This window comes from Pogoniulus pusillus, chromosome Z (genome assembly GCF_015220805.1).
Source record: "Pogoniulus pusillus isolate bPogPus1 chromosome Z, bPogPus1.pri, whole genome shotgun sequence".
Taxonomy (NCBI): domain Eukaryota; kingdom Metazoa; phylum Chordata; class Aves; order Piciformes; family Lybiidae; genus Pogoniulus; species Pogoniulus pusillus.
The window spans coordinates 46613578-46635730 of NC_087309.1; the positions used below are offsets into that span (position 1 = coordinate 46613578).

Sequence of the window (22153 nt, forward strand, 5' to 3'; positions counted from 1 at the left end):
CACATTTCAAAGCTCTCCAGTTCTCCACACCGCAAATCTCTGAGCTGCCATGGGCCCCAATGGGGCTCCCCAAAAGGGCTGAAGCACACAGAGTATCATAGGCAGGAAGGCTGAGAGGAGGCTGCTGGCTGAGTTTGAAAGATGTCCTGAGAAAACTGTGCTTCTTAAGTGCAGCCTGCCTCTTCCATATGTCAGGTGATGGAGAGGCCACATTAAATGGATTTGACACAGTGCTGTCCAAGGAGGTCCAAGACACCAACAGGCGGAGGCATTAGCAATGGTTGAAACCACATCCACACATTTTATGGAGTGTGTGCTCACAGCTTGGTCGTGTCATGGATAACCAGCCTGTGTGTGGGACCAGAGATGCATTTTGCTCACACACTAGAAGAAAAAGGACCACAGGGGAGATTTTTCATCTAGAGAAGAAAGGGAGTGAGGAGTTTTAGGGCCTCCAGGCCCTAAAATAGTAGATCTCAGTAGTTTTTATTTAATTTAAATTTGTGGTCATCACAAGTGCAAGAAGTGGCAAGAATGACCTGGTAACTTCACAAATCTGGGAGAGGAGGATATTTGTCTTAACAGCTGAGATCTATCTTAGGCTGATTTAGGATAAGTAAGTTTAAAAAAATCCCAATCCCAAAGTTAATAGCTTTACAAATATTTTAACAGGGATTGCAGTGACAACTTCTTAAATTTCACTGAAAATCCCAAGATGGAATATTCTTGCCTTGTATGTCCATTTCACGTCTGGTGCAAAATGCAACTTAGATATCCTTACCCTCTTATTTCAGTTGACACTCTGTTTCCCAGAAGAGGAAGACACAGTTAATTGATACCTGTAGTTACAGCTGTCACACCTCTCCTCCTCCCCAGAAACTCAATTACCAGCCCGACCCTTGAAAAATGTTTGTAAAGAATAATACATCTGAAGTCAAATGTTACCTACTAATTGACAGGATGGTTTCAACAATGTAAACTTTTCTTAGGTAAATAAACATTTAAGGAAACGTAGAGCCAGAAAGGCTGAATTAGATTTTTGAGACTTTTGTTTGCTGCAGAAAGTCTAGTTTTGATGGTGCATTTCAACCACAAAGGCTAAATGTGAAAGAGAATCTGAGATGGTTCCCTCTGTTTATATTTGTTCCTAATTCAGTGTTTCTCATAGCAGGAAAAAAGTATCCTGAAGGGCCTTTAATCACCCTAGTAGAAAAATTATGACAAACTATCTGGTCAATTACCTGGACAAAATACATATTTAATGTTTATCCAGCATTTGTTTCTTTAAACTCTTATTTAGATTTTACATTTAATGATCATAAAATAATTTGCAAGAGTAGCCTAAAGTTAGCACTTTTTAACATACAACAGTGTTAAGTCACAGAGGTGAAAACTCTTAATAGCATTCACCTTAAAATATCAGATCAAAGGCAGCAGTACCGTACATCTAACAGGAGAGTTAGACATGTGAAAGCACTGAGACAGGGTGAGTCAGCAGGGGGAGAAGATAATGGAGGGAAACGAAGTTCTGTCCCAGCATGTGGATTCCCGGGAATGAAAAAGCAAGCACTGTGACATTTACTGCAAACTTTTCAAATACACATTGTCACGCACGCCATGACCCCTGCCTCTGATCAGGGCACTGCATTTCTGTAAAGTTATTCACTTTATAAAGTACAACTGACCTCAGAAAAAAATGTGGCAATAATAACTTAAAATGCACTCACAGCTAAGTGTCCTGAAATAATAGCTAACTCAACGGTCTGTGTCTTTCCATAAAGATTCCCCTACATGCTCAACTCTTACCTCAGCTTACATAAAGCATTACTTAGTGCCAATTTGCTTTTAAAGTCAGGAAGATCTTGAGACCTAGATGGAAGAGCTGCTCCTCATGGCAAAAGACAAATTATACTGTGAGATGAGTTTTCAAACAACGTGAATGATAATTTTGTTGTTACAAATGTTGTAAGAATGTGTACAGTTCTACAGACCTTGATGTCAAAGTGAGGAGTGATAAGTTAAACAAACACACTGGTTTTGATGTACTTTGCATTGAAGAAATTAAATCCCAAAAAGCTGTGGTCTATCCCTTATCAGCCAGGCCAAACCTGGTCTTACTGGGTGGCCACAGCAAGTAAAGCACAGAGCATTGTCTCCAGGCTTCACTCAGTGGGGGCTGATCCTTCACTTCTAAATTCCAAGAGACTTCCTTTTCTATATGGGGTTTAGATCTGACAATTTTTTTTTTTTCCAAAGAGGATGACTAAAGAAGTAAAATTATCTATCTAGTGCTACATCTTCTCTGACACAGCTCTCCTGGTCACAAAAATTGCATCTTCTTGCTCTTAGTCCATAGTTACATACTTACCTTTTCCACATCAGTGTCAGTAATTTTATGAACTGGCTGCTGCTATATGACCTTATAAAATATGTGTCCTGCAGACTGTCCAGCTCAGTGAAAATGTCAGCCCTGTGCAGAAACAGATTAAAACGATTGGTGGTGTTTACATGATACACTGATTTTTGGGGATGCAGTATTATTAAATACACACCATTCTGACTGGCCCAGTTTCCTAAAGTGGACATGAATTTCTCCTTTAGTTAGGCCAACTATACTTAGGAAACTATCAAGTTGCTAGAGCTGTAGCAAACCTTGTTCTGTGGCTGACTGAGCCTTTCTAACTGTTTGGGATTCCATACTGATTACTGCATGCAAATGTCCTCACACCATTCTGTCTAGGACAAAGATTGGTGGGGCCACACAGAAGGAATGATCTGTTCTTTTCACCTAATTGTTGTTCGTGGTGAAGGGAAGATGGCCAGGTAGGGTGTCACTCCTTGCAGAATGTCAGCCTCATCTTAATAACGGACTTAAGACGTTTAGATCCATGACTGACTGACTCCAGATGAGGTGCACAGGACTCATCCAAAGTCTGCTGCAGTAAACCTCCACAGAAGAGTCCTGAATCTTATTTCCTAGTAGTAAAAAAAGTCATCAAAATAAGTGAGGCCTCTTCATCATCCTAGAGGATATTTAAAAGGGCTTCTTGTAGATCAGATAGTTTCAGGGGCAACAGGGAGTTTACTGATGAAGGAACAGTTGTGGGGTACAGCAGAGGAAATCAGAGAAAATAAAACCAAGTATTTCAGGTAAAAATGGTATCCATTTCCTCAAGAAATGAACTGAACCAGTGTAACAGAGAATTATAATAGCAAGATTGGATCCAGAAGGAAGTTCAGGCATAGGAAGAGTGCATTTTAAGAAGACTGAAGGGAATTTCATGTGCCAGAAATTCTATAGGCCGCATGGGTGATATTATGTTTAAGGTAGCAGGAGGAGGAAGAGAGGGAAATCTATCAGCATCTGCTTCAGTGTAAGCAATTTGTCATTCTAATCCAAAACACAAATGCTTAAGGGGGAGAAGAGTAATACTCACAACTGAACAATAGTGGGCAACCTATCAGGTAACAGCTTGCAGTATGAACACACGGGAGGAAAGTCAACAGAATTTTATAGTAGAAGAGAAAATGGTTTTAGATTGTGTCTATTTGTAGCTTCTGATGTGATAAAGCATCTGTAGAGATATCCATACCATTAAAACAGGTAGCTGGGTTTTTTTAAATTATCATTTATAAAACAAATGTTACAAATAAGCAAAAATAGTAAACACCTCATTAGAATATTTATGGTTCTCTGCACTGTCTTTAACAGCCTACTCACAAACTCTGTTTTCATTAAACCAGAAACTAGCTTTTAACTGAGAAACAATAAATATTTCAAATCACTTGATCAGATACTCCCATACAAGACATTTTTACTGTGCCAAGAAAGCAAAGAAGCATCTCTTAGCAATAGTAACCCAAGCACCAAGTCTTCTGAAATTACTTTCTTCTTTCCATTTAAAAATATCATAGCTTCAGATAAACTTCAATAAAAGCTCAATGCAAGGAGGGCATTTTATTGTTGTCATTGACTGGCTGTTAATTAAACCAGATCAAGAAGCACAGGATATTTTTGCTGCCATTAATTTAAGGCATGACCCATATTACTGCTTAGGCTAAAATATCATCTAATATTGTCCATGACTATGCTCCTGACGTCTTGTTTCTGCTTGTTTTTCTTATCTATGACAAACATTGCTCTTGTCAAGGACAGAATTCTACCACAACATAGAGATGTTCCTTGAAAAAGTTTTGGGTTGTTGGTTTGTTTTTTGGATGCGCCTGAGTAAGCAAATGTTAAGCACACAGAACCCCAGCATGTGTAAGTCAGGGAACAGAAAACTACACCATTGGTATCATTCTTAAAAGCTGCAGGTTTATTTTACTAAATTATCTATGTTAAAAACAAATCTGTGCCTGGTGTGGAGTTTCACTGCATCATGTGTTACACTATCTTTGTTTTCATTACAAGCAGGAGAATGCATGTAGAACAAGTGTTAAGAAACATGACAATAAATTAGAATATAATTTACAAAAGCAAAAATAATAATAATAATAATAAAGTAACAGTGTACCACATTAATACTGAGTATAAAATAATAAGCAACTAATCACAATAATACAAAGGTAATTTCAGTCTGTATTATTAAGGATTTCTATGTGACATTCACTCCATTACAAACTTCCTAATGAAAATGGACTAATTTTGGGTGTATATACCTTCAGGGGTTAATCTCTAGATTTTTCTTTCCATTTTGACCTTTTTCAGCTGGTAGTACCGCTCAGTGGAAATACTGGCACCAGATTGATTTCTGCATTTTGCCTTCTACTACTTGATTCTAGGCCTGTGATATGTATAGCCTATACAAATCCTCCTTCTGACACTATTTAGGAATATAGCACTATTTAGCTTAGATTATATAGATGGCTACAGTGTAGCAGCAGCAACGAACTATGCTGTGGAAACCAATTTTCTTTCTTTGAACTAGGCTTCATTTTTCGGCTGTAGTCTGAAGCATTGTTTAGTTTGTAAATCGAAATACATTCTGCGTTTTGTTCCCTTTAACAATACAATTGAATGTGGCTCCGGAGAGTTCTTTAAATTCCAGCCTCAGTGCTGTTACACTGCTGAGTAAACAACGGACTCCTAGTGTTCTAGCACCAGTAATAGAGCAAAACGTGTCTTTGGAAACACTCCATACAATGTTAATGTCCTAAATGAGGTAAAGAAAAAAAATTAAACCAAACCCAAACATTTCTTTTTGAGTACATAGAAAACCCTTCTCTTGTTAGCTGATAAAATATACCCTGGAGGAAAATGGACCCTGATACAAAGAGGCCTTTTGCTTAGGGAATGTCATAGCAACCCCTTTCCCTTTCATCATTATTTTTAACCTAGCCAGGGCATGCTAGCACCAAGGTGTTTTGTCAAAGAATACAGAAAAGTCAATTCACTTAACAGAGAAGGACTACGTACTGCCCTTAATCCCCAATGCACCACTCCCAGAGACGTTTCCTTTTATCTACTGATGACAGTTTGAACAGGAGTTGGTTACATGGTGATGAGAGCAGTAGATAAGCATATGTGAATACAGGAAAGCCAACTGAAAACAAAATTCCACTGGTCACAGGCGTAGGAAGTGGAAATATTGGCAAGAGGTAGCAGATAACAGGAACTGGATAGTCATGAATATGTGGGCTACATGAAATCCCACAGACAGATTGTCAGTATCTCAGGGGATTTCATAGCGTGAGTCCTGTTAACAGTATCTGTTGTTCCACGTTAATTCACATTTAGTATATAGTGTGCAACACATTTGGCTTGTTATTGGTAAAATACATTGGTACACTTCAATCTCACAACATTTTGAAATCATTTTTAAAGTAAGTTCACTGAAAAGAGTACTTTAAAAAAAAAAAGTGCTATTTGAGTTAGAATTTGTAACACGTTATTGTTCACATAATTTTAATTGCACTACAACAAAAGAGGCATAGTTGGACACAGAAGCACATTCAACAAGTACCTGCTGCAAAATGCAAGTGTTCAAGTAAGATAATATCAATACAAACAAGTACCTACTTTCCTTATCTCCTCATTGAGTCTGTTACTGAAAAGTGAAGGAGGAGAATGACAACTTTTTAATGGTAGTTCTTTTTAATATGACTTGCCAAAGTAGTTTGGTTTCACACTTAAAAATGCAAAGTATCTGGTGAATACTAAAAAATCATAATATTAAATTAGTGGACTACGGCAGCAGAGTAGTTAAGGCATCTAGCTACTAATCCAGATGCATGAGTTTGTTCCAGTCTCATGCTGAAAGCTGCCTCTAGCTTTAAATATGGTCCAGCTTTAAGTATGTACCTGGTCATTTAAGTGAAAACGGCCAGACTTCATTCTAGCCAACCCCCTTCCAGTGTGCTTTACTCTTGGTAGTCCAACAGGCCTCCCGGCTCAAGCACACTTTTGACTTCTCTTGTGAACAGAACCTAGACACCTCTATGAGTTGTTTATTCTTTGGTTGTAATCTTTGTCCATTTGGATGTTGTCTCCTGAACGGCACATTCACATATCCTTTCTCATAAATGCCCTTCCACTACAATTTCAAAGAAGGGAATATCCAGAATCCATTTTAAACTTCATCTTTGCAAATGATTATTGCTATGACACAGTAGGCTTATCTTATGCACTGGAATTCCTTCATTTCGGAAAGTAAAAAGTAACATGTAAACCGTATCTATCCCCATAAAGCTGTTCTTCTTTGTGACTGTTGCTGTAAACAAAAGTAAGCTGGAGCCAAAGTGTAAGTTTTAAGCAGCCAATATGGCAGCAGTGAAGGACGCAACAATATGGTCTTCACCACTGTTGGAGTCTGACTCCTCCAAGTGAGTGAAATACATTCCCTTTCTGTGGAAATCTCAGCTTCACTTGTGCAGTGGTAAAATGGCTAAAAGCCTGCAACATAGATTCAATTTTGTTACATGGCACACTTTTATTTCACGCACCACTGCAATAACTGTTGCACCACTTAAAGCTAAGTCCCTCACGGTTGTTCTATTTAGTATAGCTTTACATATGGCTCACAGCAGTGTTCAGAAAATATGGATTGCTCCAAAAGGAATTAGGTGGAATGAAGGAAAAAAATACTTTTTTTTTCTTTTTTTTTTTCTAAATTTCTGCTCCTTAAATAACATTTCCAAGCTCATTTTATAATTTAAATTGTGGCGCTGTGTCATGAGATAAAATAGTTAACATTTTAAAGCTATGACTTAACATTTTTTGATTCTTCTTTACTTCGATAGTAGACCAAGTCATAACAGCTACATTTTAAACAGTTTTAAATACAAATGGATTCAGTGTCATTGCTAAGTCCATAATAAAAATTATTTTAATGGTCCAAGGAGGTAAACAGACTATTGGATTTAGTCAAGAAAACACAAATCTTCCACAGTAAGCTATTCTATATGTATTGTGTGGATCTCTCCAATTTGGCATGCCCTCCTTATAGCGTGTCCAGCACTTTGGATTAATAAATCCCACTTCACAGAAGTTAAAATAATATTGAAATCCTGTCAGCTGGAGCTGACCAGTGGTTACGTTTTCCACAGGGTAATGCATTTGCAAGGACGTCAATCTCATTCCGCTGTGTGTCTCTCTTCGATGGACACTTCCTCCACAATGATAATAACAAGACACATTCTTGCACTTTCTGTGGGTCAGTGTCCTTGGCAGGTCTTGCAGCACATCTGTCTGAAGTATGCTCGACTGCAGAACTTGAACTTCAAGACCAGTGGGCAATATGCCACTTTGTTCACATCTTTGCACTCTAATAATTAAGAGCAAAAAAGGGAGAAAGGTCAGAAATAAAAATTAAAGTAGAAAGGAAAAGTGACACTTAGCTTGCTGCTTCTATACCCATCCATCTCACCCTTGTCTAGTCCAGCCTGGTGAACACAATATATTTAGAAAGCCATGAAAGTGATTGTAGAGCTTCTCTCACAGACCTTTAGAAGTGTGTCTACTTTGTCTTCAAAGAATTACTTTTTTTGGGGGATAAAAAAATAACTTTAAACATCTAGGAAATGTGAGAAATTTTTCTTACAATTCGTTTATAGCTTTTTTCTCAGGAGTTCATATACAAAATGTAAAAGGACTCTCACTGCTTGGTGCCATGCTTCTGTATTTGTAAGACTCCTTCTAACAGACTGCATTGCAGCTCACAGGGATGGAGAAAATGATGAATATTATGATGAGACACCAGAAGTGTGAGTTCAGAGATTGGACTGTATTGTAAATATACTTTAAGCCTGGTTACACATGTTCATAATTTCTTTTATGTAGGAGAAAAAAGGCATTTTTCTCACAGCAGAGCACCAACAATCTAAGAGGTTCCTGGAATGTATTGATGGTAACTTCTTCCTCCAAGTGGTGGAGGAACCCACAAGAAAAGGTGTGATGCTGGACCTAGTCCTCACCAACAAGGAGGGGCTGGAGAGTGAAGCTGAAGAGTAGCCTTGGCTGCAGTGACCATGAAACGGTAGAGTTTGAGAGTCTCAAGTATCAAGGAGGACTCATAGCAAACTCGCTGCTCTGGACTTCAGAAGAGCAGATTTTGACCTCTTCAGGGACCTCCTTGGCAGGGTGCCAAGGCAAAAAACTCTGGAAGGAAAGATGGTTAGGAAAGCTGGTCAATGTTCAAGGATTACCTCCTCCAGGCCCAGGAGCAATGCATCCCAAAAAAGAGGAAGGCAGGTAAGAATGCCAGGAGGTCTGCATGGATGAATAGAGAGCTCCTGGACACACTTAGATGCATGAAGAAACCCTACAGAGAGTGGAAGCAAGGACAGGGAACCTGGGGCAAATACAAAGGAATTGTTTGTGCAACCAAAGCTCAGATTAGGAAAGCTGAACCATGGCTGGAATTGAACCTGGCTAGGGACATTAAGAGGAACAAGAAGAATTCCATCAGGTATATTAGTGAGAAAAGGAGGACTAGGGAGAATGTGGGACCCTTTCACAGGGGAAACAGAGAGCTGGTAAAAAAAGACATGAATAAGGTTGAGGTGCTCACTGACTTCTTTGCCTCAGGCTTCAATGGCAAGGGCTCCAACTGCAACGTCCAAGTCCCAGGGGGCAAAAGTTAAGGCCTTGGAGAAGGAAGATCTGCCACTATAAATGAAGGTCATTTTCACGAGCACCTAAGGAACCTGACCATGCACACGCCCATGGGGCCTGATGAGATCCACCCACGGGTCCTGAGGGAACTGGCAGGTGAAGTTGCTAAACCATTGTATGTCATATTTGAAAGGTCATGGCAGAATGGTGAAGTTCCTGCTGACTGGAAAAAGGCAAACATAATGCTCATCTTCAAGAATGGAATAAAGGATGACCCCAGGAACTATAGACCAGTCAGTCACACCTCTGTGCCTGGCAGGATCATGGAGCAGATACTCCTGAAGGATCTGCTACAGCAAAATGGAAAACAAAGCAGAGGTGATTGGTGGTACCCAGCAATGGCTTCACCAAGGGCGAATCATGACTGACAAATTTAGTGGCTTTTTATGGTGAAGTCACAGAAACAGTGGGCAAGGGAAGGGCAACTGATGTCATCTACCTGGACCTGAGTAAGGCATTTGACTCTGTCCCACATGACATCCTGGTCACTAAAGTGGAAAAATCACAGACTTGATGGGTGGAGCACTCACTGGATAAGAATTGGCTGGATGGTTGCACACAGAGAGTGGTGATCAAGGGCACAATGTCCACCTGGAGACCAGTGACAAGTGGCATCCCTCAGGGGTCAGTGCTGGGATCAGTGCTACTTAACATCCTTCTCAGTGATATGGACAGAGGAATCCAGTACACCCTCAACAAGTTTGCAGATGACACCAAGCTGTGTGGCACAGTCAACTTACTAGAAGACAGGGATGCCATGCAGAGGGACCTGGACAGGCTGCAGAGGTGGGCCCAGGCCAACCTCATGACATTCAACAAGACCAAGTGTAAGGTCCTGCACCTGTGTTGGCACAATCCCAAGCACTAATACAGGCTGGGTGGAGAATAGCTGGAGAGCATCCCTGAGGAAAAGGACCTGGGGGTTTGGGTTGAAGAAAAGCTCAACATGAGCCAGCAGTGTGCATGTGCAGCCCAGGCAGCAACCATGTGCAGGGCTACATCAAGAGAAGCATGGCCAGCAGGGCAAAGGAAGTGATTCTCCCCCTTTACTCTGCTCTCATCAGATCCCTCCTGGAGTACTGTGTGCAGTTCTGGATCCCCGAACATAAGAAGGACATTGAACTGTTGGAGCGAATCCAGAGGAGGGCCACGAAGATGATCAGAGGGCTGAAGAACCTCTGCTATGAGGACAGGCTACAAGAGCTGGGGCCCTTCAGCCAGCTTGGATGAGGGCTTGAGTGACCTGTTCCAGTGGGAGGTGTCCCTGCCTATGGCAGTGGCTGGAACTGAATGATCTTTGACGTCCCTTCCAACCCAAACCATTCTATGATTCTATGATTCCATATTATGCCTGTAATAGATACTTTTACAGATGTGTTTTCCTTATATACAGGGCTTACTGCCACAGCCTTTACTCTCCTGGGAGATAACTCTCCCAGGAAAGGAGAAAAAGAGCTCAAGCACACAGCAGAAGGATTTCTTCTCCTCTGTTCCACATGAGATGAATCTAAAGTGACCTGTCGGAGTACATTACAGGAGCACTACTGGAGGAATATGCTGCCATTCTCTAGCTTAATTTCCTCTTTGTAGAAAGAAAGTGGGAATATTAAATAGAATAGTCTGGTCTGTGCCTCGTTCTTATTCTGGCACAGGTGGAAATACAACTAACTGTATCTGAGAGCTCAGAGGTAAACAGGTTTTGTAGCTCAGATGCTGCTGCTGCAGATTTCCTTTGCACTGGAGTGAATATTGGATGCCTGATGGGGAATTTTTAGGTGAAAGCATTTGCACAGCTTCTTCCACATGGAAATTAGGACAGGATTTTGTCAGGTAGATTTTCCTCACATGTAGGAAGATGGAGAGATGGACATGGAGAAAAAGCAAACCCCACAAGTTTAAATTACAAAAAACAAATGATGGGAAAATATGAAACTAAATTAACAGTTAAGGTTGCATTTGATACTTGTCTTCCTTCTACAATCTTTCTCAAAATACAGCAGCTGTGAAGAACATGTGAATAGGAGATGAGGTAGCACTACATTAATTCTTACCATATTTATATTGGTTTTCTATCTAGAAGTGAAGACCAGATACCAATATGTGAGTGCTCCAAGTGACAGAACAACAGTCCCTGACTCTGAGGTGTATGCAAGCCAATTATGAATGAGAAAATAGACATATAAAACAGGTAAGGAAAGAAAACATAAAGTAGTGAAACAAATACATCAGCATGAGCTGTGATTCAGCCACTCCTATCTGCCCTCCTTCTACATTATCATTATACACAATTTTTGCTCTGGAATGGGTAGTTTCAGGCAGTGTGTTCATGCTGTAAGCGTACTGCAGTACGAACTCCAGTGTAAGTGAGGATTTTTCATGTCTGAATCTAGGAAAGCATTAATAAGGCTGAATTTCAGTGTCTGTGCTGAATGGTACTTCTGACAATGGCAATATGCATACTTCTAGATAGAAGAGTAAAGCTCATGAAAGGATTTAAAGTTTTATTTCATTAACACGGATATAGTGTTTCTATTGTAACCTTTTAATTTACCTACTCAATGTTCTATTTATTACCTTTCTAATTTTTTAGTTCTTACTTTGGAAACAGAATTGGATGCCAGATGAAAAGATAGTGAAGGTAGCTGGCTGAAACAGACATATTTCTCTGTCAGCAGCTATATATGGTCACTGAGCATCCCTGATTTCTAAAAATCTTTCTCAAAAGAGGTCAGGTATCTTCCAGAAATATTTCAGGTCATTGTGTTTGTGAAGACTGGGAATACCGGAGAGACAGATTGTGAGTTATAAATGAAGTGAGCAATAAAAAGGTTCACTTGATCTTGATGAGATGTAAAAAGTTCACTCAATTCCAAAAATAACTCCCATACAGATTGTATGTAGTTAAATACAGGTAAAGCCACTAACTTTAGTTAAATACAGGTAAAGCCACTAACCTCACTCTTGCTAAATGTAGGGGTTTAAATTATCCTATTTCATGTTTTCGTTTTGTTTTGGTTTTTTTAACTTATTCTTCCTCTTGACCAAAATTAGGCTCTGCTCAGCCAATGTCATTTGGACAGCAATGAGACAATATTCTGGAAATTGCCCACAACTTCTGTTTTAAAAATCAGTTTTGAAATAGATATGGTGGCTGATGAAATAGCCTATGCTTCACAGGACTGTGGTTGAATGCAAGAGGTTTAGCAGAGCCTCTTCTGTTCCCAGTAATGACTGTTAATAAGTTTCAGTAAGCTACATGTATTAAACTCCCCCCCACTCCCCTTACTGAACTTTGTGGCTAGATGAGACAGTATTGAGTATAATATTACAGTAATAACAGCACAGTAATGTCATTGTGCCTTCAGCTAAAGAGCCAACTGTAAAAACCTATCACACAAAACACAAGAAAAAAAGGTAAAGACATAAAAATAGGTAAAATAGATTTTTCAGGTAAAGTTTCATACGGCTTTTAGCAGTCCAGATTCAACAGCCACACACACACATTGTATATATATATATATGTATGTATATAATATATATATATATTTATATATATATATATATATATATATATGAGAACAAAATTAATTCTGAAGACATTTTAAATAGTGGTATATGCTGCTTGTAGTTCACTTACAGCAGCAAATGCAGTGTTACCCTCATCAGTGGCAGCCCACACCTACAATAGTCTAAAGCATTAATGAAGAGTTTGAAGAAAAAGAAAGGGAGATGTAAAATGTCACAAGATATATTGTAACTTTCTTTTACTGTTTCTGTATGTCTGCATATTTTACTCTTATTTTATGTTAACAACCCCAAGAAAGTGCTTCCAAAATTTATGAACATGATCACTATACTGCTGCTTCCTAAAAAAATTATATATATATATACATATATACACATATATGTGTGTGTGTGTGTGTGTTTTCATCTTGGGCTACTGAATTTAAGTAGCCCGTAAATTGCTGGATGGGTTCTGCAGTGTGTGAGCAGTTGTGGGCAGTGGAGTTTGGCAAATGAATCAGTAAGCTTGCTGGGATTTTAAATAGGAAAGGAAACTCTGCGTGTAAACCAATTGTGTGCTGCTGAAGTTGGATTTACCCAACAGCAGAGCCCAAAGCATGAGGCAGTGCTACTAGGTGGCATGTGGACAGTTTTCTCATGCCAGCAGGTATACTCTGTTGCAAGCACTCACAAGGGCAGCAGCCTCCCTCCGAAAGACCTGACTCCTTCACTGAAGCACAATGCTTATAGACAGTTCACATCCCACTGAACTGGGGAGAAAGTCAGAAGCAAACACCAAGGCACTGTATTCCTCTCTCACAAATACATTCCTGTGGAAACAACAGAATCCAAGCAATTCTTTCTTTGAAACTATTATCATTATAAAAATATTTCTGTTCCTTAGGATTATTTAGCTCTTTAGGTCTTACAAGCTTTCCATCACCTCTACCATGCTGAAAAAAATAGACACCTTTCTGTTTAAAGAGTAACACTTCACTAACAAAAAAGATGTCAAGCTTTTCTTATGACCAAGAGGATTTTTTAAAAGACAGAAAACGTGCAACACATGCACATTATTCAGCAAACTTTCAGATTGTGCTTCTCACATTCAGTATTTAATAGTAGCTCTGGAATATTTATGGATTAGAATATACTGGATGGGGCACTTGGTGCCATGGTCTGATTGACTGGATGGGGCTGGGTGGTGAGTTGGACTAGATGGTCTTGGAGATCTTTTCCAACCTGGTTGATTGTGTGATTCTATGATTCTGTGATTCCCTGGAGGTGTTCAAGGCCAGGTTGGATGAGAAGGTATTCCTGCCTATGGCAGAGGGTTTGAACTGGATGAACTTCAAGGTACCTTCCAATCTAAACTATTCTAGGTTGGCTTCCTATTACCAGGTTAAAACACAGCATGAGAGTTATGAATGCTTTTGTTGCTGTCAGAAGGCTTTCACTCAGGCTCCTACAAGCAGTCTTGCCTGTGGGTTTAAGGTGTAAGTGTAGAGAACAGCAAAGATCACTTATTCTGTCTGTGTCCCCAGCCTGTCGCAGCTGCACTGTGGCCATTGGACATAATCACAGAATGTGTTCCAGCAGGATTTTCTCTCCATGAAAACAGGTAAGAACAGCACTAACACAAAACCTCTGTGCTGGCAGCAAAGCAATGTCTGAGACAGCAGGGACTGAAATGTAAAGCAGAAGCTTTTCGGCTGCCCATCTCCTTTGTCTAAACACAGGTGTTCAAGGAAAGACTGGATGGGGCTCTTGGTGCCATGGTCTAGTTGACTGGACAGGGCTGGGTGACAGATTGAACTGGATGATCTTGGAGGTCTCTTCCAACCAGGTTGATTCTATGATTAAGAAATACTTGCAAAAATTGAAAAACTAGCTTGCAAAATGTTTGACTAATTTTGGGATAGAGCACTCTCTAGTATTTCACAGACTGCAGCAAGATTTCTGTGGAAGGATGTAGGTATTTTCAGTTATGAAGTGAATTTTGAGATTACATTTAATTTTGAGCTACCTGAGCCACTTTATAATTTTATAAAATAATCAGTGGTTTCCAGTAAATACCTTCAATGTGGGACATAAGCAAAAATGAGATGCTAAGTGATTATGTCAGGAACCAAATCTATTGGAAGAGACTGTGCTGTGTCTTTTCCCCCTCGATTCTTCCTCACTGCACTTAACAAAACTGCATGGCTGTCAGCAAGGAGCTGGCTCAAGCCTGGCTGGAGTCCAGACAGAACACTACGTAAGTGATTTTCAACATTTTCCATTTGTGGGTCCCAAATAATGAAGGTGTAGGTCCTTGACAAACACTACTGCCAAGAGATCTCCTTTTCATAGTTACCCTATACAGTTGCACCATAAAGAAGTCCTCAGCTACCCAGAGTACACAGACCACACAGAGAAAACCCCTTGTTATATTCATCTATAGCAGATTATACTTTCCTGATAATGCTGAAAAATCACAATGATTACAGATAACCACATGTCCCTGTCACCTTGAAATTAAGAGACTGCGACTAGGTCATGTCCCATCATGACTACTTTATTACCTTTGGAAAAAAGTCAACATTTGTTTTTGGAAATAAAAGATCACTTAGCTGTTGAGTTTCCTAAATTGATAGTCATCATGTAACAATGATCTGAGAGGGAATTAAAATATCCAGGACAAATTCTATTATGAAGATTCTTCGCAAATGACAATATGGGCCTCTGTTTAAAACTTCCAAGAAGTAAGTTAGAGTGCACACAGACTGAAACATCAGTGTATATCCAGGATGATTCTAGTAGGTTCTCATTTAATCACAGACAGTTGCACTTGACAAACTTTTAGGACAACTTCAAATCTACGGCGTGAACCTAAATAGATACAGTAGGTATTGAACAAACACCAAATCAGGTGGACTGTAGCATAAATTTGCCTTAAAATCAGAGTATTTATTACAAATAAATAAACTCCAATTAGTTGGAGAACCTGTACAAAAGATACTCCATTATATGCTGCACAGAGATCAGTTATGCTAAGAGGAGCAGTGTTAGTGACATTAGAGTCAAGTACTGAAAATCTAGGAAACACCATAATTTAGGGAATAACTGTTTTAAAACAGCTATTATTGATGTGCAGCCTTTCTTGATTTTTGGGTATGTCTGGTTTGGGTTTGCCTTGGGTTTTTGTTTTGGGTTTTGTTTTTTTTCCTTTTCCACACAAAAGCAAACACCCTCAGCTAGTAAAGACCTATTACAAAAAATATTATAAACGAGGATATGTTTGTTTTTTTTAAACTGTCTATCACTCCAATTGTACTTTGAGGACATTTCCTAATGAGATGCCTTGGATAATTTACGAGTTCAGAAGTGGAGCCTTCAATAAACATGAAATAAGCTTATTTGGGCATGATTATCTAATATTTTCTCTTGTAAGAGCATGTTATGTTGAAGCTACTTTAAAGTCTGGTAAAAAATAATGTAATTATTTCAAGCAGGCATTATTAATTCAAGAAGTTAAAAGTTAATCAGAGGATGCTAACAAATAATTTGACGTTTAAGAGCAGGATTTTATCACTGTGTAGCATTAAATCTGCAGTCCTCATCTTTCCATGAGCATGTAATTAATTATTTCTGCCACTACATTTTTATGTTAACCATCAATGGAACAGGTAGAAAGTCAGTGGATAAGAAGAGTGTCATGCTTTCCCTCCTGTTGTGGATATTTACACTGAATCAATAAAAAGACTGGGAAATCAACAGTACGAGACTCTAGCATTTTGCCCATGACTTAGGCTAAAACAAAGAGCCTGTAGTTAGGTTTTAGCTGACCTCATGTTCAAACTTGAAATTAGAAAATAACTGTAAAGAGTTAACTCACAGTCTGAGAGACGATGTAAGCTTTTACTGGTAGATCAATGCAGTAACATCAACCACACCACTTTATTGTTTCCAAAATCATTTATGTTAAGTTGGCAGACTTACCTTCTGTGTTGGAAATGGGAGTACTGTCACATTTGCTTTCACATTGCTGCATTGATGGAGGTCTAAGTGTTTCTGGACACTCACTGGATGCTTGTCCAGTGTATGAGAGGCACTGTACTGTTCTCATCTGTTGCCCAAGACCACACTGTGCAGAACACTAAAATTGAGGAAGATAAAAAAGTTAAAAACAACTTGGATGCCATTTTTAAATATAAAACAAGATACCAGGAAAGCCATGAGGAAAAATATGACTGCAGTTTCAGGCCCAGCTGCAGATGAGCATCACGTGGCTACTCACACCACCCCCTCCACCCCAGTAGAGCGGGAAGGAGAAATTGGGAGCAAAAGGCAGAAACCTTGTGGGCTGAGAACACAAAGAATGAACAAACAAATGGAACAACAACAATAGTAGAAAAAGTAATGTAGAAATTGAGTAATTAATAATGTAATGTATAAAATGCAACATGCTCACCCAACACAGCCTTTGCATTGCTACCCACACCAAAGCCTGCTAGAACCCTCTGCCAGCCCTTTCCCCTTTTAAGTAGTGACCCCTTCCAGCTTTTTGTGAGAAAAGCAACCCTATCTAGCTGAACCCACAACAAGTACGCACAGAATCATAGAAAGGTTTGGATTGGACACTCACATATTTTAAATACAGGCACCTGAAGAGATCTAGTGAATATGAAACAGTAACTTTTGAGAAACATGTCAGAATGTTTGGGTTTTAACAGTATATGAGAACACTTTCTTCTAAAGGAAATAGATCACGCTGCAACGTTAGCTCCCTAAACAGTTCAGATTTGAGGTATAAGAATGTCATTTCTCCCAGGCAACCAGCAACAGAACAAGGGGACACAGTCTCAAGTTGTGTTGGGGGAGGTTTAGGCTGGATGTTAGGAGGAAGTTCTTGACAGAGAAAGTGATTTGCCATTGGAATGGGCTGCCCAGGGAGGTGGTGGAGTCACTGTCCCTGGAGGTGTTCAAGAAAAGCCTGGATGAGGCACTTAGTGCCATGGTCTAGTTGACTGGCTAGGGCTGGATGCTAGGTTGGGCTGGATGATCTTGGAGGTCTCTTCCAACCTGGTTGATTCTATGATTCTATGATTACACTGTTTTGTATATCTTGTCTGAGTTTAAGTGCACGCTTTCAAGAGAGAAATAACCGCTGTAGAATCAAGAAAACAAAAAAACTCAACCCAAACCAAACCTAAGAATAAGAATTCAAATCTGGTAGAGGATTTAAATATAAAAGAAAATCATGTTTTAAAAAAATTACTTTGTTGTTTCAAATAATTTTTGAATTTGTATAAAGAAACAGTGGGTTTAGTATGAGATCAGTTTAAGGTAAATGCACTTCTAAACACCTACCCTAAAAGAAGAGTAAGACTGTAGTAGTTGTCCCCTGATTAGTTTAAGTGTTTTATTTTCATTAGTGGCACTTTACTCCTAAGTTGCAAACTTAAAAATTGAAACATTAATTTGTTACTGTAAACACAAGCCATCAGTTTTGACTGAGATGTAAAAACATAAAGAAATAAAGAATCACAGAATCAGCTATGTTGGAAAAGACCTCTAACATCATCAAGTCCAACTTATCACCTAATCCTTCTAATGAATAAAACCATGACACAAAGTGCTGCTTCCAGCCTCCTTTTAAACACCTCCAGGGATGGTGACTCCACTACCTCCCCGGGCAGCCCATTTCAATGGCCAATCCCACTTCTGTGAAGAAATTCTTCTTAATGTCCAGCCTAAACCTGCCCTGGAGCAGTTTGAGACTGTTCTTGTTCTGTCACTGGGTGCCCGGGAGAAGAGACCAACCCCTGCCTGGCTACAACCTCCTTTCAAGTAGTTGTAAAGAGCAATGAGGTCTCTCCTGAGCCTTCTCTTCTCCAGGCTGAACAACCCCAGCTCCTTCAGCTGCTCCTCTTAGGGTTTGTGCTCCAGCCCCCTCACCAGCCTTTCTCTGGACATGATCAAGCACTTCAGTATCTTTCTTATAATGAGGGGCCCAGAACTGGACACAGTACTCAAGGTGTGGCCTAAGCAGTGCTGAGTACAGGGGCAGAATGACTTCCCTGGTTTTGCTGGCCACACTACTCCTGATACAGATCAGGATGCCACTGGCCTTCTTGGCCACCTGGACACACATGAGCCAGCATTGTCAACCAGTACCCCCAGGTCCCTCTCTGCCTGGCTGCTCTCCAGCCACTCTGTCCCCTGTCTGTAGCACTGCATGAAGTTGTTGTGGCCGAAGTGCAGAACCTGACACTTGGCCCTGTGTAAAATTCATGGTGTTGGACTGTGTTCATCTATCCAGCCTGTCCAGGTCCCTCAGCAGAACCCTCCTACCCTCTAACAGGTCGACACATGCTCCCAACCTGCTTTTGTCTGCAAACTTACTGATGCAGGACTCAATCCCCTCATCCAGATCATCAATAAAGATATTAAACAGGACTGGGCCCAGCACTAATCCCTGGGGCACACCACTAGTGAGCGGCCACCAACTGGATGTGGCACCATTCACCACTACTCTCTGGTCCCAGCCCTCCAGTCAGTTCTTGACCCAGCATAGAGTCCCCCAGTATAAGCCAAGGGCTGCCAGCTTGGTCAGAAGTTTGCTATGGCAAGCAGTGTCAAAGGCTTTGCTGAAGTCCAGGTAGACTACATCCACAGCCTTCCCCACATCCACCAGGCAGGTAACCTGATTGTAAAAGGAGATCAAGTTGGTCAAGCAGGACCTGCCACTCCTAAATCCATGCTGGCTGGGTCTGATGCCTTGGCCATCCCTTAGGTGCCATGTGATTTCACTCAAGATGATCTTGCATGGCACTGAAGTTGACAGGTCTGTAATTTCCCAGATTCTCCTTATGACCTTTCTTGTGGGTAGGCACCACAATGGCCAGTTTCCAGGCTTTAGGGACCTTTCCAGTGAGCCATAAATGATGGAGAGCAGCTTGGCCAGCTCATCTGCCATCTACTGAGAAAACTCAGTATATCTTGTTTAGAAACACTGCATGACATCAGCACTATTCAGCCTGTTTGGTAATTCAGTGTATTTTGTGTTAAATCATATATCCTGAAGTTTTTTTTGCCAGCTATTTTTCTTAAATAGGAGTTGGCTTCATATTCCCACCATGTTTCTCAAAGAATTCATGTTTTTAAAATACAAAACCTTGCAATGTTGCTCAAATTCCCAACTGAAATACAGGCTATTTAATTATTTTTTTTAAAATGCATACAGAAATTCATCCAGCAGAAACTGGACTGTTGTCAGCAAATGCTTTATAGTTCAGCAGATAATTAACCATCCAGAAACACACTTCAGCTTGAGACAAACAGGGGAGAAGTTTGAACATCAGTCATGGGAAATATGCATAATCCACTTCCAGCAACATCTTGTCCTTAGAACGTGCAAAAGTGCAGGAAAATAACAGCAAAATATATTTATATGAACTGCCATACCTGTCCCCAGTCTCCAGTAACCCAGCGAGGAGGAGGACATCGTCCTAAACTGCAGCGGATCCGGACTGGTGGCTTGCTTTCATCTTGGCATTGTGCAGCTGGGAAGGTTTTTAAAAGATCACTGCTTTTGCACAGAACAATTCGGTGTTTAAATCCTGGGCCACATTTTGGTGTGCACTGAAAAAAAAAATTAATAGAAAAAAAAATAATATATAAAGATAAATAAAATCTCCATTAAAAAAAATCAATAAAATTATTTGAAACATTATTATGTTAAAAAAACCACAAGCACATGTTTATGGTCTTGTAATTACACTATAATGAACATTTCCCAGGATGATATTTCTAAAATGTTTAGAAACACAACTTGCAGAAACCTGATTAGCTTGCTGCAGGAACATGGCCAAGGCCCCACAGATCAGTGTGATCAAGGCGATGCCGCATAGACTCCAGATGATTCAATGTGATTTGTGCCAGAGACCTTTATTGATCATGTGGCTCTCAGAGCACAAGGCACACATCTACACATTATCACAATTAGTCAAGGACAACCCACTCCATCAGCATAAACCACGCCTTGTTCTCCTCATTAACGAGGTGTCCGTTAACTATCCTTTCTGAGACAAGTTAGCCAGCAGCTGGTGGGAACCAAGGTCAGCATCCACCTGTTATTATCCTTCATCACTTTGCATTCCCACACACAACCAACTTAACAGAGAATTGCTTCACTAAATTCAAGGTTTTGTAATTTTAATTTTATAAAATAAATTTCCTCTGTTATTTTACTTTGGTTTTACTATTTACTTATATATAAAACAGCCTTGAGATTAAAATAAAAACCAAAACACTTTGCTGCAGAGTAGAATGGTTCCCTACACTTAGCACTACTATGAAACAAACTTGAGTGCTCATTTCAGAAATTAGAAGTACAACTCTCTGTTCTTAGTATAACCTTAGTACAATCCCCTACAGTGCATGCTCTCCTCTCCTTATTTAAGGTAATTTCTGTTTCAAACCACTCTTATTTTCCATACTTTTATCACTTCTCTGCTCATTGTAACAGTAAGCAGATAATAAAAATTAATTATGACCTAATGACCTCCTCTCTCTACTGGTGTCCTTCTCTCTCCTTTTGGCTAATATTAACTGTCACTTATATTAACATAACTGGATAACTCAACCAAACTCAAGACCTTCCCTAAACCAGTCCTTCTTTAACATCTGACCAGGAAATGTTACAAGCAGAACTCTGGAATTCCCTTTTGGCATGCTGACCTTTTTATGATAAGTGTAACTGAAGTATGTGGACTGGAATCAGTTTCAGCAAGTATAAACCTTGCATAGAAATTATGCTAAACCTGTAAAGAGTGGAACTGCCTTTCATATGAATGTAGCTGTTGAAAGAAACTATTATCTGGGAAATAATATTGTGTGGGTCTGAAGTAATATTCTAGGGTCTACACAAAAGAGCTTCAGCACATCCGAAGTAGCACAACTAGGGGGGTGGAAAAAACCAAAACACAAAACCCAAACAAACAAACAAAAAAACCCCACCAACAATCTAAGACTCATCTCCCAAACTTTACTGTTATACACCTAACCCTGAAATGTCTCTGCCTAACGTAAAGAACTTTTTAAACACTTCCATAGTGTTTAAACACTTCCATATTCCATACAATATAATGTATTGACACTCTCTCTACATACAGAAAAGTATGTGTATGTACTTCAGAAAAGGATCTTTAGTAAAATCTGTCCATAAGACTTACCTAAACTAGTTAATATACAATGGACAGGCTTATCTTAAATTGTGTCTCCACTTAGGAGCTCAAAATGGACAGCAAAAAGATGGGTCCTTCATTTAGATTTCAAAATCCAGAACTGAAAAAAATGGGTAATAATTGCACTCTGTAAAATTTAACCTTTTCCTATCCAGTTCTAGTAAGGTATTTCCTCCTTATCTACAGTAGTTCAGCAATAAGAATTCTGACAAGAGGATAGCCAGGTTCAACTGTCCTGTTACTGAAGAATCTTTAACCCCAAATCTTGTGTACTCTAAATAGAGCAGAAAACTAGGGGAAGGAG

The 22153-nt window shown here is 39.7% G+C and overlaps 1 protein-coding gene across 1 annotated transcript in view; it reads right to left on the bottom strand.

Annotated features, from left to right (window-relative positions):
• Positions 1-5840: 5840 nt before the first annotated feature.
• The window catches only part of ADAMTS6 (ADAM metallopeptidase with thrombospondin type 1 motif 6), a 165260-nt gene continuing 148947 nt past the window's right edge, over positions 5841-22153 (bottom strand). Inside the window, exons 23-25 of the mRNA XM_064140247.1 lie at positions 20069-20245; positions 16601-16757; positions 5841-7766 (exon numbers count right to left, since the gene is read on the bottom strand). Of these exons, the coding sequence (XP_063996317.1) occupies positions 7657-7766; positions 16601-16757; positions 20069-20245 (444 nt within the window). The 3' untranslated portion in view covers positions 5841-7656. The remainder of the gene's footprint in view (positions 7767-16600; positions 16758-20068; positions 20246-22153) is intronic.